General features: G+C 39.3%; 1 protein-coding gene across 1 annotated transcript in view; it reads right to left on the bottom strand.

Moving 5' to 3' along the window:
- The window catches only part of LOC140241137 (putative RNA polymerase II subunit B1 CTD phosphatase RPAP2), a 112,858-nt gene extending 97,522 nt beyond the window's left edge, over positions 1–15,336 (bottom strand). Inside the window, exons 1-8 of the mRNA XM_072320898.1 lie at positions 15,269–15,336; positions 12,296–12,410; positions 11,271–11,435; positions 10,024–10,112; positions 7,877–8,442; positions 7,305–7,744; positions 6,090–6,193; positions 2,704–2,853 (exon numbers count right to left, since the gene is read on the bottom strand). Coding sequence (XP_072176999.1) covers positions 2,704–2,853; positions 6,090–6,193; positions 7,305–7,744; positions 7,877–8,442; positions 10,024–10,112; positions 11,271–11,435; positions 12,296–12,410; positions 15,269–15,336 — 1,697 coding nt within the window. The remainder of the gene's footprint in view (positions 1–2,703; positions 2,854–6,089; positions 6,194–7,304; positions 7,745–7,876; positions 8,443–10,023; positions 10,113–11,270; positions 11,436–12,295; positions 12,411–15,268) is intronic.
- Positions 15,337–15,712: the final 376 nt, after the last annotated feature.

Here is a 15,712-nt window from a genome sequence, read left to right as displayed (position 1 = left end):
GTAGTAGTAGTAGTAGTAGTAGTAGTAGTAGTAGTAGTAGTAGTAGTAGTAGTAGTAGTAGTAGTAGTAGTAGTAGTAGTAGTTGTTGTTGTTGTTGTTATTGTTGCAGCAGTAATAGTTAGAGTAGCAGTAGTAATAGTAGAATAGAATTAGCAGTAATAGTAGTACTAGCAGAAGTAGCAGTAGTACACTTTAGTAGTTGTAGTAGAAGAAGTAGTAGTAGTAGCAGTAGTAGTAGTAGTACACGTAGTAGCACTAATAGTAGTAACAGTTAGTTGTTGTTGTAGTAGCAGTGGACAAGTAGTAGAAGTAGTAGTAGTAGCAGTCGCAGAAGTAGTTACGTGTAGCAGTTGCGGCTGCAGTTGTAGTTGTAGTAGTAGTAGTAGTAGTAGTAGTAGTAGTAGTAGTAGTAGTAGTAGTAGTAGTAGTAGTAGTAGTAGTAGTAGTAGTAGTAGTAGTAGTAGAAGTAGTAATAGCAGTAGAAGTAGTCGAAGTTGTAGTTGTAGCAGTAGTAAACATTTAAAATAAAACTATTGGCCCTAGGCCACCTTAAATAGTACCATACAAATTTATTACTGACCTACTGATTTTAATCCCGCCTGGGATAGCATCGTACTTTGGTTTCATATATATATAGCATCCAAAAAAATACGGAGAGATTAGGTCTACTAACAGGATTTTTGGCCACATATTCAAAAATTTTACTATAGTTGCATGAAATGTGGGGCACGTAAAACAAACTGTGGTTCAAAAGGCACACAGGTTTACTTGTTCATCTTTTTCAGTAACAAATGATTTTAGTATCTTACTGCCTCTCTGGGTTCGATGAAGCACGGGGTTGAATTCTCACAGGATAGATAATCTCTTAATTGCTTCACGGGTAAAGCCTGGTTATGGCCGGGCACATTTCCAGGTTTTACAGCAATAAACCTCCTCTCCTCCCAATTGGAAAGATCCTAGCCTTGAAATTATTTTTACATGCTCTCAAAGTGGGTCAAAGAGGCTCTATACGTTCATGTTTGACAGACAATTTTTATTCCCCTTCCCCACTCCTCCCCCCCCCCCCCCCACTTTTTCCCCGGCTAAAAGACAAGCACGAAGTAAAGTACACACAATCCAGGGCGATTCATTTTTGCTCTTACATGTGACTCAATCAAGTAAAAATTCACACAAATTGAACCGTACACAATATTCACAACATGCAGCATGCATGCTCTGAACAAAGGGGGGGGGGGGGGCTGATATTTGTCTTCTAATCACACGTTTTACTTCTTCTTCTTCTTCTTCTTCTTCTTCTTTCAGCATATGGCACAATGTGCCTAGTTGATATTATACAACACATGTATGGAATCTTGCCATCTGATTGGATGAATGCGGGTCACATGACATTCAGAGGAATCAGCTATCCAACGCTTACTCTCAATGGCAGTGCAATAGTCGACTATTGAACGGTACAAGCGAGCCAGCAGTGCAATAGACCCTAGGAAGCACTGAACTTGTGTATCATACACTAGCTAGCTGGCATTGATGGCATACTCGCACCCGTAGGGTTTGCACCCGTAGGGTTTGCACCCGTAGGGTTTGCGCTGCGCCAGCACGCAACCGGTTCACCACCACCGTACCAGTCCACCGTTATACACGCACGGCCATGCCACTATGTTATCATGGCTACGTAAACCTACTTGTACCTCTTCTCACCCGAGCTTTGTTCTCGTCTCTGATGAGGATATCCGTGCATTGCTAATCATGAGTGAAGTGCAGCAGCAAATACTAAGAAAGTGGTCAAATACAGTATGCTTTAAATAGTGGTAAGCAAACTCTCTAGCCCTATATATATAGGGTTTAGTTAGACCTTTTTTCAAGACCTACAACAGATCGAGCCATCCAGTGGCAGTACGCTACATATAGCTATAGTAGGCATAAGGCCATAACGTTTAATAGGAGTAGGCTTTCGCATAGTTCTCGACCTATAGGGTTAAAGCATATCTATCTTGGTCTAGACTCTAGACCATGCCTAAATATTTCGATATCATGTGTTGTATAAAACAAATATTCAATGTTTATCATTCGTGCGACGGTACCGAATATTACATTCGGTGCAAGTTTAACCGTTCTATTCAACTCCACTTCGCGTCGTTGAATAGAACGGTTAAACTTGCACGCTCATGTAATATTCGGAACCATCGCACTCATAAATATTGAATATTTGTATACCGTTTGCTGACTATTGCTAGTCACCGGGGGTGAACCATGAGGGGTTGGCATCATTCGCCCGTATTCTTGTGAGGGTGGGTATGAGGACCACTTCACCGGGTTGACACCCTGCTCTTTGCATTGAATGAACGAAGTGGAATCTTTTATTTGCCCGAGTCGTGGGTAACTCACACACGGGACCTCCATTTAATGTCCCATCCGAGGGACAGAGTGTTTTGCCTCTTATCAGAGGGGATGGACGGAAATGCGTAAGTGGCACTAGTGGAACTAGAAAGAAATAGATAGAAACCTTGAAGTGTGAGCACAGTAAGGCTTTGTTATTGCACTGAAGACCTTTTTTTAGCTTGTTAGCTTATGAAACCCGGAAGTGGCACCAGAAGTCTGAAGTGGGCCCCCCACTTTTGAAAACGTGGTGCCGGCCAAGTGGTGAGTGACCTCTGAGCATGGAATAAATATGATTTCTTTCTTTCTCTATTCTTTCGTACTCACAGATGCAGAAGAACCAAGGCCAGAAGTGTCCACCCCACAGGTTTGAAGAGGATGTTGCCGCTGCCAAGACGGAAGGTGTTCACCAAGTCTATCATTGTGGGGTTAACGTCACGCAAAGACAGCTGCAGCGGAACCACTACACCCGGAAGACTGAATGGGGTGCAAATTAAAAACCAGAGGGTTGCCATAGAAACGGACATCTCTATAAATGCTTCCTGACTTCATGAACAATTTGCACTACAATACCATGTCCATCTCTGCACTACTTAAAGGCATAATTTACCATTTGCAGATGAAACAAAAACCCAGCATTAGTGCTTTAAAATAGTTCTAAAATGTGAGTTAGGGATAGAAACGACCACTGTCAAAATTTGAATCCGTATAATCGATGTTAAGTGTTGTTTAATACACAAAATGTGAACAATAGTTATAATAAAGATGTTTCCAGACTAAACCGTATACAGTTACGGTTTATGAAGAAAAACCCTGATATCTCCTTATATTTTAGGTTTTATTGCAAATATTTCATATGGTAGGATGTTTTATGATACAACAGACCTACACATATGCATCAAATGTGATATCTTGAACATTTTTGAAATCACTGCTTCCAAAGGTAAACTGGACCTTTAACATACTGATCCTGCTTCTGTGACAATCATGCCATAACACAATGTTTGCAAAATCAAAATTGCCGGATAAAATTTTTCATTTTGATCAGATTTTTGAGAGAGCAGGTTCTCAGCTTTAAAATGATGTCCCTAGCCTAAAGAGCTTTGAGAAGTGTCCAGATATTCACTGATAAACTCTTTGAGATTAGATCAAAGAAAATGGGATTTAAAATTCTATAGCAACTGCCATGAAGAGATCATAGGATTATATCAGAGACTGAAATACATATCACAAACATTTTACCTATTTCTTTCAAGTACTGTTGTAATGCAACTGCTGGAAATTTCAACAAATATCTTCCTTCTTTTTTTTTTTTATTCATGCAATTATTAATGTACCTCATGGGCCAAAAACAGAGAAAACCTGATGTTAACACCCCTGGGTGCAAAAGAAGTGTACAACACACTATCTTTTCATCATTTTCCATCCGAACCTCAAACTTAGAAAGAGGATTCTACTGTTGGAAAAATACTTCTAAAAATGACCGCTACTGACTGGAAGTGTATGTGTTTGGTTTAATGATGGATTGTCATGGTGACCAACATAGCTCTCTTCATCGGCAGAGTAAAAGGCTTTATCATCTTGGGTGTGGGAGCCCTACATAAAGATGTCTTAAAGGGACTGTACAGTACTGGTTGAGGTGGGGATCCGTGTTTTGAACATTCCTAAGTGAGATGATAAGAAACCTCTTAAGAAATATGAAAGAGCATGTAATTTTAAGAAGGATTCAATGTTTATTTGATGAAAATTGGTTTTCAAATGGCAGAGATATCCAAAAAAGTGATAATAATAAAAGGCGACAGGCCACGCCTTTTATTAGGATCTCTTTGTTTCACCTTGTTTTTGGATATCTCAGCCATTTCAAAACCGATTTTCATCAAATAAATTTTTGATACCCCTTAGAATTGCATGCTCTTAGACATCTCATAGAGCGGTTTCTGAATATCTCACAAAACATTCAAAGCTCAATCCTCACCTCAACCAGAACTGCACACACCCTTTAAAGGGAAAATCCAGTCCAAGTATAAGTTAGTCTGATAAGAAAGAGTAAAACATTCAAAGCTCAATCCTCACCTCAACCAGAACTGTACACACCCTTTAAAGGGAAAATCCAGTCCAAGTATAAGTTAGTCTGATAAGAAAGAGTAAAATATTATGAGTTCAACGGTATAATTTTGATCGAAGTCGGATGAAAAATAAGGAAGTTATGACATTTTGAAGTTTCAGGGGAAAAGAGTTCTTGAACAGTCAATATGAATACGCAAATGGCAAAGTGAGCATGTCATTCCCTCACAACTTACCACAGAGTTTGTACATAAAATTTTGAAATTTCCAATTTTTCATTCAAACACAATTATGCCCGAGGCTCAAATCCTGATATATCTAACTGATCACTATTCTGAAGTTATTCAACCAGGAATAACACCATGTGTCACACTTTAATGACAGAAACATTGAATTTTGTCTCTTTTTTTTTTGTACACGATCAATGGAAAATTGTGAGGGTATGACGTGGTTAGCTCACTGATGCGCATATTCATATTCACTGTACAAGACCTGTTTTGCAGAAATTAGCAAAACTTCAAAATGTCATAACTACCCTATTTTTCATCCAATTTCAAATTTTTACCTTTGAACTCATAGGATTTTACTCTTTTTTTTACCAGACTAACCTGTATGTGGACTAGATTTCCCCTTTAACCCAGCCAATGCCAGCTAGCATGGAAGGTAAGACATAGTGGCTTCACAAGGTGCAATGACAATGCATGACATGTCCAAGTGGTTAAAGGGTGTGTACAGTTCTGGTCGAGGTGAGGATTTAGCATTTAACGTTCTGCAAGATATTCAGAAACCACTCTATGAGATGTCAAAGAGCATGCAATTCAAAGGGATATCAAAAGTTTATTTGATGAAAATCGGTTTTGGAATGGCTGAGATATCCTAAAACAAGGTGAAACAAAGAGATCCTAATAAAAGGCGCGGCCTGTCGCCTTTTACTATTATCACTTTTTTGGATATCTCAGCCATTTGAAAACCAATTTTCATCAAATAAATGTTGAATCCTTCTTGGAATTACACGCTGTTTCATATTTCATAAGAGGTTTCTCATTATCTCACTTAGGAATGTTCAAAACATGAATCCCCACCTCAACCAGTACTGTACAGTGCCTTTAAGTCTACATTGGATGACACAGCTCAGTACTACCCATTGACAACTCCATAGCCTCAACATTCTTCATTTGACAGTTTTGCATTTTTCTACAAGGAAGACCATATGGAGTCAGTGTTAACGCTCAGTGAAAGTTCGAAGAAACCATGTAAAAGGAATTTTGCACAAGTTTGATTTCGCAACACATATGAAAGTGCACTTGGTCTAGCTCCCGAAAAGGGCATAGAAAATGACACTTGCCTGACATATATCAGTAACAGGTCAAGGGAAAGCTTATATTTTGTGATATAACTAAAGTTAGTGTGAAAATCCTTTCCATATTTTTCTTTCAATGTCATTCCACCACTGTGACATGTTGTACTTGTTGTAGAGTTGCCATGTACAGAAGGCAGCGACTCACACATAATTTTTCAAAAAATTTAGAAATCAATTAGCTTTGCAGATATCATCTGATTTTTTTTAAACTTTCAATGAGTGTTTCATTATTTTTTCTGCATTCCCTGAATACATCTGCATCAATCTAATCAGACGAAATCCTGCTTACACTTTCCCCAGTCTTTCCAGGAAAATCCTGCGCCTGACTTTCATCTGTTGATGGGAATCCACCGGGGGAAGACCAAGGGTTCGACTGACTGGCTCTAGGGCTTGCTGGATGGAAAAGACAAATCCATAGCCATGTGGCTTTTAAAGTGACGTAAGTTCAATTCCAGGGGAGCATATGGAAATCAAATAGTATTTTTTTCAGAGTAGAAAAGCCAGAATAGTTCGAAGCATTATTTTCCAGGACAAAAGGGCTGTGACAGTTCGTATACCATGAATCCTTGACCAAAGTATTCATTGAGTCATTATCAGTTTTTAATCATTTTTTTTTTTTTTTTTTTTTTTTGCAATGAATGCAATGACCCTAAGTAGGTCAGGCTATTTTGGTAGATGATAGAGCCTGGGGGCCTCAAAAGAAAAAAGTTGTGAAACATCGCAGTGATAACTTTTTGCGATGGCAATACATTGCGCGGAATGTGGGGGGGGGGGGATTTCCTTTCCAATGTCCCTTTTGCCAACCTGCAGACCTGCCCCAAAACCAAAAACCATCATCTAATATGTCTGTATATACCTTACTGTTTGGCTACAACATTACAGCATTAAAGGAAACCAAAATCCAAATACAGATGTGGATTGAGTGAATGTAGCAATATTAGTAGAACACATCAGTGAGAGTTTGACATAAATTAGATAATCAATTCAAAAGTTATGAATTATTAAAGTTTTGGATCTGTCATCATGGAATATAAAGAAGACTACTACAGTTTATGACATCATAATGGACACCAACATAAAGATAAAACATGGAGAATTCCACAAAATTTTATTTTTCAAGAAAGTGCACATTCTATCAACCTGTTACTGTCGTATTATGTTAAGGGTTATATCATTCCTCTTGCTTTCTGAAAAAAAAAGTATACTCAAGGACTCTTTCATTATGCTAGAAAAGTAAAAATATGCTGAATTTTCTTTCGATTTTCTCTATATTGTTATCTGTAAAGACATCATGAACAGTGGTAGTCTCCTTATCGTGTATTGATGGCACCAAACCTTTAAAAAATTCACAATTTTTTAGTCAATTGTCTGATTTTTCTCATATTTTCACTGATCTGTTCTACTTTATTGCTGCTTCTACTCCATCCACATTTATATTTGAGTTTTGGTATCTTTTGACAACAAACACTGCAACTTGACTTGGGATTTTTCTTCTGCACTGTACCTCTTTAACATCAGTGTCCGTCGTCTTGGATGCAGAAGGAGCAGCTACCTCCCGCCCCATGAAGAACTCTCGGACCTTGATCGAAAACTGTTCGGTTTCTTGTCGCAACCTTTCTATTTCTGGCACTGGCTTGGAAACAGGCATCATACCTTCTCCTTTTAACTCCTCCTCCTCCTCATGTTCCATCTCAATCCTCTTTTCCACCTCGTTTTCAAAATCCCTCAGAGCATCCTCAGCTCGCTCTCCAATCGATCGAACAGCTTGTTGAGGGATGTTATTACTGGAGTGATCACTTCCAAACGGGCTATTGTTCTCCGGCATGCCCTCTTTCATTGGTGGTTCCATGTTTTCACCATACAGGTGTTTCATCGTTGCAGCAGTCTTCCACTCCGACAGGCACTGCTGAATGTGCCTCAGGATTGCAAGATGCGGGTTAGTCCCTGCATCGCCCTTTATTTTACTTTGCTTCTTCCTCTTCATCCTCTTCTTCTTTTCATGTCGCGGTGGCGACCGTGTACCGCCCTCTGAAGATGCCCCGTCCTGAGCAGAACTATGCTTTGCTTCCGTCTCACATCTGCCTCTAGCACTGAGAGGTTGAGATGAGTCAATATCTGTCTTTCCAATACTTGCATCACCAGCTGGACAGTCCCGTTTGATGCTGGGTTGGACCGCATCACTCTGGTTTGAAGTGGATGGAGCCGGTGCTTCATTCCTGTTGGCAACAACACAGGAAACCTCAGAGACAACGACACCATCACCAGGTGCTGCCGACACATCATCAGCAGCACCACACCCAACACTGGATGACTGGCTCGCCATGGTAACAGCAGCCTGCTCCTGTCTAGTTGCTGCAGCAATCTTCTCAAGTTTCGCTTGCAGTCCCATCCCTCTATCTTTTTCACGCTGAGATGTCAAACTCAGTGCAGACATCTCGTCTTTCAAGGGCATCTTCGGGTTCTCTGTAGACCCAATCTCCTCCTCTCCATCACTGCCGTTGCCGGGTGGCCCTGTCTCCGGTACGTGCTCCACCTCTTCCTCCCTGATCTGGATCTTCATCTTCACCTCATCCTGGGATCTGAGGGAAGAAGGAGCCACCGAATTCTCCTCATCTTCTCTCAGGAACTTGATTGGAGGCATGCTGTAAGAATGATGACAAGAATTGAGAGTGCTTATCATATCATATCATATATTAGCCACGGTCATACTGGCAAAACTTCTCAAAGGTTATCAAAGTTCTCAAAGTTTGACCAGTGTGACTGCAAACTTCATGAAAGCTTTTTTGAAACTTCCCATTAAAACTGGGGAAATTTCCCAAAACCCCTGCAAATCTTCTCAAAGTTTGTGCAATTTGACCGCTCAGAGCTGAAATTTCACCAACTTTATCACAGAACCAGTCCATTTCCTGTATGCAGTGCCTCAGAAGAGCATGCTCATTGGGATGCATGTGTGTGCATTGTTTGTTGTACAGAGCAATCATTAGCTGTCAGATGGCTTGCTTTCTTCTTTTGCTATGTCATCCAAACTTTGAGAATTTATTTCGAACTGAAACTTCAAGAAGTTTGGCCACTGATGTGATGGACAAGCAAACTTCCAAAACTGTTCTAAAAGTTGAACTTCAAGCAGTTTTGCCAGTGTGACTGTGACTACTCTCTCATTTAAAACAACCAACTTCTTAAACCACATAAGATTGAGTTTTAAGTGTGTCAGGAGAATGTCCGCCCTTATGCTCTTGAAAGCTGTCTGGTTCATTGGGTATTAATTATTGCAGATCAACTGGTATAGACCAGACATGATACATACCTCCAAAATAGTACAGGGCATATATTCTCTAGTCAACTGACTTCTTTGATTTTTCAACTAGCAGCTGAACAAGAGGATATCGATTTAAGATTTTGATGAAGCCTGTCAATACAAAGGTGAGGCAATCTTCTCTCTCTCTCAGAGTGATATCGGAATGGAACTGTCTACCATCGTATGTAGTAGAGAGCACTTCAATCAACACATTCAAAACCAAATATGAAGAAATTTTGGGCAAGATCCAGTAAGATAGATAACTATAACCCTGATGAAGTTTTTAAATGTCCATGTACCCCAGCTACACAAAGCCTATCGCACAGAAATTAATCATCTTTATTGGTGCAGAGGGGCAAATATGTTTGGTATTATAACTTTAAGCCCACTTCCAAGGTATGATTTCCAAGGTATGTTACGGCCATTTCATCTGCAGGAGACCCAAACGAAAGCAAATATGACAATCAATTGAACATTTCTTTTCTCCCCACATTCTGCACATGTTGCCAAGTCATGACCAAATAATACAGATCAAATCAGAAACCACAAAATATACTTCCACAACCAACAGGCAAGTGCTGTATTTCAGGCATTGTACTCAAATAAAACAGGCTAATTTAAAAAACTTCACCATTCCGTGGTGCTGAATCAGAAAGCAGTTTGTTCATGCAGACATATACGTGGTACAGACATCCTAACTGTTCTGAATGAAAAATAGGAATAATTTGGCTCATAAGTAGGAAAGAAAGAGCATTTCCCTAGGAATGTGTAATAAAATCATCCAGAAAAACAGGAAACCCTTATTGAAAAGAGAGTTGGGAATGGTCAAAATTCAGATTCTTTCCTCCAAGGTAAAATGATTGAGAGGTCTTTATAGCCTATACGAAGCAATCCCCAGTAAATAGTCCAGGTAATAATTATTCATCACCTTTTGTGATCTCTTGTCCAAAGCGGTTCATCAGTGAGCTGTTCCTGGTAGTACTTGAATGCCTTGTAACAGAATTGTCGACAGAAATTCTGATAGAAAAAGATAAGGCCAAAGAACAAGAATATAGGTGAGAAATGCACTGTTATATACATACATTTAGATAACAGACTTTTTTTTTTTAAATCAAGTCAGTTCCCAATACTGTATGGAAGCTGTTATTTTCGCAAACAAGGTGATCACTGACATTTTCGCAAGATGCTGATTTCACGAATTGACACCAAGGCTATCGTTAGTGTACTATTACCCTAGTGCATTGCAACATTTTCCTGTGTTGTCAAATTCACAGTCCAATAGTGATTTGTGAAATTTCTGAAAATTAAACCCTCACAAAAGATTTAGCTTACGTAGTAAAACTGCAAACATTGGTATAGCTAATGCAAAAGAATACAAGAAGAAAACAACTTTTGGTATTTTAGCAGACTGTCATGCTGAAATTATACCAAATATGATACTGAAATACTTCGATTGTGTCCATTTCTTAAGCTGCAAGTAAGGCCGGCAGGAAACTGAAAAATTTGATCATATCATTTTGTGCCTTGTCAAGATAAGCACAAAATTATTTGATCGTATCATTTTGTGTCAAGTCAAGATATGCACAGCAGCACAATACAGACAATGTGTCAGATTGATTGATCTACATGAATGCTGTAATTACCTCTGCCATGGGAGGAAGTTATGTTTTCATTACCGTTGGTTTGTTTGTTTGTCTGTGCACAAAATAACTCAAAAAATTTGTGCACAGATTTAGATGAAACTTTCAGGAAAGGTTGAGAATGGCACAAGGAACAGATGACTTAGTTTTGGTAGTGATCCAGAAATTTTTATGGATTTTATGAAGGACTTTTGATATTTTGGTAGGTAGGGTCAATGAACTTGGGAGTTCAAGCTGCGCATTTTGGAGGTTTTTATATACGCACTAAAGTACGTGCTCTAGTTTCTGTAAGGGCAAGGCGCGCTGCGCAGCTGAAGGTTTATGACGTAACAAAGGCTTCTATATTGGGAAATTGGGCAATTTTCCGGCATGCATACTAGTACGTATTGATGGAAATCACTGATCTCTGTGAAAGAGCAAAATCCTCGGTAGAAATGAAGTAGCTGTTTGGCGGAGGTCTGCACTCTCAGAGTGCTTAGATTCTAGTTGTTCATATTATAGCACAAAAACAAAAACAAGCACCACTGGACCGTACCTTCCTCTCCGAGATGTCATAGACTTTCTTGCTCTTTAGCGAGATGTGGTACTGCTGGCGAGGAATGTTCGTGAGCTTCCGGGAGCAGAGGGGATAACCGCACATTTTCTCGATCGACCTCTCCACGGCGACATCCTCAAATTGTTTTCTGGTGATGTAGTTACCCTGAGGAAGGGACAGAAGTTTGCTATGATTAGAGATCTTTTCTTCAGAGGACGAGCAAAGTTTCCGCTGCTGATCTTCCTAAGATGCCATTAACCACATAACCCTCCACAGACTGTTATGTTCTTCAGGCTCAAATAGCCAATTACTATTCTTAATGAACAGTCTACCTTGCATTATATACCCCATGTAAGACTGTTGTACTATCAAACCTCATATTGAAGATATGATTCTGGCAAGCTATGCAGCTAATAAGTATCCCAGACATATACTGGGTAATGATTTCACGAACATGCTGTTAAGAATCTTGATTGAGTAAGTCATAAATTTTATTGTGACAAGTAGAATATACTGGCAAGTTAGAATCATTCAAGATTATAAGTCAAAATCATCTCCTAATTGAAAAAAAAAAAATCATCCTGCTGTAAGGATATTCTGTGATAATGCTTATGACAGCGATGAAATGACAGTGATAAATGATAGTGATAAATGTGACTACACACAAGCTGTTCTCATCCCACACCAACTTGACATAACAAAGATAATGATCCCTCATACGTATCACAGTTTTAAAACCTACAATACCTTCGATGGCATTGCTGTGAGGGTATCAATAAAGGCGATTCAAGTATTTCATTGGAAAAATTTGGCTAGTATGACACTCACTTGGCAAAGAAACACATTTTCTTACTGACAATATTCTTGCTCCTGAGTTGAAAGTTTGGACAGCCAACTCGACTTGACTTTAGCTAATACAGGTCACAAGTCTTTGGTGGGGAAAAAAAGTAAACAAACAAGTAAAATCAGTCACAAATTCTGTTTGTTGATTTTTTTTTTCTAGGGAGAAAGTAACTTCAACTCACGCAGTCTTCGAAGAACGACTCAGAAATGGACTCCTCCAGAAGACGTTCAACAATTCTCAGAGCTGTCTTTTCAGATTCTGCTTTCCTCCTGGCTGCTGCTAGGACCTCTTCTTTCCTGAAATTGGGAGGAAAAAAAAATACCTGAGCCTTCATCAAAATAAACACCTGCTTACAAAAGAAAAAAATAATATCCAGTCATAGACTACAAAGCAAGGACAATATTAAGAGTCAATCACATCAGAGGTATAAAGGAAAATTCTAGTCCTACAGTAGCTGCAGGGCTTTGTAATTCTACTTCAAAACAAAACTGCGGGGACCTCTAGATTTTATTTTAGCTTTCTGACACAGAATAGATAAATTCTACATAATGCACTATTCTTGAAGAAGTACAGTATCTATTATTGTCTTAAAGACAGAGGTCTTTATATTCTTTAAGTAAAGATAGTAGCATTTGAAACAAAAGTCCGAAATAAAATTTTGATCATGCACCAGACCAATGACAAGTTATCTGACATCTCCAGTCCTGATATTCTCTTAGAATAATCCCTACCAAATTTTAACCATCTGTTCCTTGTGTCATTCTTAATCTTTTCTGTAAGTTTCATCCAAATCTGTTCACAACTTGTTGAGTTATTTTGCACACAGACAAACAAATCAACTAACCAACAAACAAATCCCAATTAAAACATAACCTCCTTCCTTGACGGAGATAATTAATGGCATTGCAGTGACATTAAAAACCAAGGCACCTCTACAATGTATCTCCTCCCCCAGACCCCCCCCCCCCCCCACCCTTCTTTTCAGGTTTACTGGTTTATTGATATCCCACTGACTATAATATACTAGATATCTGTTTGACTTTGCCTAATTACACATGTTCATAATTTCTCCTCACTAAAGGCAGTGAAGTTCATTATGATTATACTTTAAAAATGTAGAGATCAAGAGAAGACAGAGGAGGAAGCAAAGGAAGGATAAAGGGAATGGAAAAAGGTAGAAGGTGGTAAGTGTGAGATGTGGCCTGTGGACAGCTGAAAGAAAGAGAGCTGAAGGAACAATTATAAGGGAGAGGAGGAAGTTGGAAAGGAGTGACAGAGAGAGGGAGAAGGAAGAGCATGAAATGGAAAAAAAGGAAGGCTGAGAAGAGAGGAAGAATGATGGAGCTGGAGGAAATTGTAGGAAGGAAGGGTGCGGAAGAAGTTGATAAATATATGGTAGAAACAGAAGGACAAGGACAACTGAGAAGAGGTAAGAAGGAAGACAAATAGAAGATGAAAGCAGGGATCAATTGGATGAGCTTTGCATCAAATAACACCCAGTGTGACCCAGGATAGCCACTTCCTAAGCTCTGTGTGGTGTGCATACTTGTTGCAAGAATCACCATCACCACCACCACCACCACACCAATCGTGTCACCAGTGCCCGGACACCAGTGTGGAAAAGTGATCAAATTCTTCTTCTTCTTCTTCCTGGTGAGTAACTGCAATCAACATGCTGATTATTCTGTCTCTTTGTCAGGTAGGTCGGTATTGCACGGTGCAGTAGAATTGGAGTTTCTATATAATTCATATTGTTGAATAATAGATAATCTCAAGAAATAATAACAGTTTATTGATATAAAGAATAAGAAGAAGTAATAAATTAATAAAGAATTTGATGCTTGTACTTGGATTACTCCTGTCTCGAGGCCCAGGACACAAAGGTGTCGATGGTGTTGGCCTCGATGGCTTCCGGCTTCCTGAGCTGAGGAAGACTGTTCCATTGCTAAATTAGATCTAGGCCCTACAGGCTACTAATAGTAATACAACTAGAGTAAAATATCCCGTTTGCGGCAGTTTAAGCATTGTTAAGAGTTTTTCCAACTTGTAAACAAATCAGGCAAATTATTTTCAACCATTTCATATATCATAGACAAGATTATTCATGAACGCAATTGTTTTCATGAAAGAAATTTACCATTGACCAACGCAGTTTTCATGATTTACCATGGCAAAACCCGGCACAATTTTCGCCGATAAGGGCGATATGCGGCGTAGTATTTCTGCTTGCGGCACGATGTACAATCCCTATGCAATACGCGTGTGCTCCGCGATCTTTAGCTGAACGCCTTCACATGTCTCGCGAACATTGCGTAAGCGCCAATTCCCATTGCGAAAGCACGTGAAAATAGCGTGTGCGCACATGCATTGGCCGCAAACAAGATCGCACTTCTGGTGGTGCTGTTGATGTCTTTCTCGTGTTTTTCTCATTTTTTTCGATGGTAACATCCACTTTCTGAAAAAAATGGCGGCCCACATCGGCTCGCGAAAATTCTATTTTACGTGAGGATATGTTTTCAAAATCCATGAACATCGAGAAAACGAAAAAAAAATCCAGTTTCTTGGACCATTGTTTCTTAACTGTTATGTTATGAAGTACCGAAAATTTCATTTTGGATGCGATATGTTGTCATTTAGGTGAGAAAATTTCACTTTCGTCAGAGATCGTGCCCATTTTATCGGTTGGTTTTTGTTGATTGCTAGTGTGTTAGTATATGTGTAGTGTGCATGTAACAGTGCAATGCTGTGTTTAGCTGTATATTACCGTGTATGTTGTACCTGCCGCGAACGGCTGCACAGCCGCTTACTGACGCAGTTACTCTAGGGACATGTACTAGGGTTTCTAATTCTATAAGTTTCATCTCACTGCACATATCTCACATTTCACATATTATTAGGCGCACACTAAAATAAACAGCAGCTACACTACCTTCAAAGATAGTACGGTACATAACCAGCCATATAGATAGGTCTAACGTTATGCGTTACACCACCATGACCACACAACAGTTACACTGACTAACGTCATATCGAACACGTGGGACTATGGTCTATACACTCCCTACTGATACACACATTCATTTTCAATTCTAGAAACTCTTACATTACTAATTCCTCATTGAAAGTAAACTGACTGTTATAACACAGGACATACCTCTTCTCACTCCCTTTCGATTCAATGCTTTTAGAAGAGCTTTGTTTGCTTTTCTTTACGGTGGCCATCATGTCTTAGCAATCTCAGTGGAGAGGTAAACATTCAAGATAACCATGCACGACTTCAACACTGGGCGCAGACATGTTGGATTTGGCACTATCTTGTCAAAAGCTGGCGCTAGACCATTTCAAAATTGGGAGAGAACGCGAGATATTTTTCACAGAGTTGTGCCGTTTAGAAGAGAAAACGCCAAAGGTTAGATTCATTCTACTGCTTGACTGGTTTTTATCCTGTTGAAGATTGATCTGTGGCACAATATTTCCCCTATTTAGACTTCTCTCAAAACCCAAAGAGAAATATGGATTGAGTGAAAGCAGCAATATTAGTGAAAGTTTGAGGAAGATCGGACATTCGATGCAAAAGTTATGAATTTTAAAAGTCATT

Source organism: Diadema setosum, chromosome 17 (genome assembly GCF_964275005.1).
Source record: "Diadema setosum chromosome 17, eeDiaSeto1, whole genome shotgun sequence".
Taxonomy (NCBI): Eukaryota; Metazoa; Echinodermata; class Echinoidea; order Diadematoida; family Diadematidae; genus Diadema; species Diadema setosum.
Note: the sequence above shows the minus strand (reverse complement) of the source record. Positions and strands in the feature narration are given on the sequence as shown.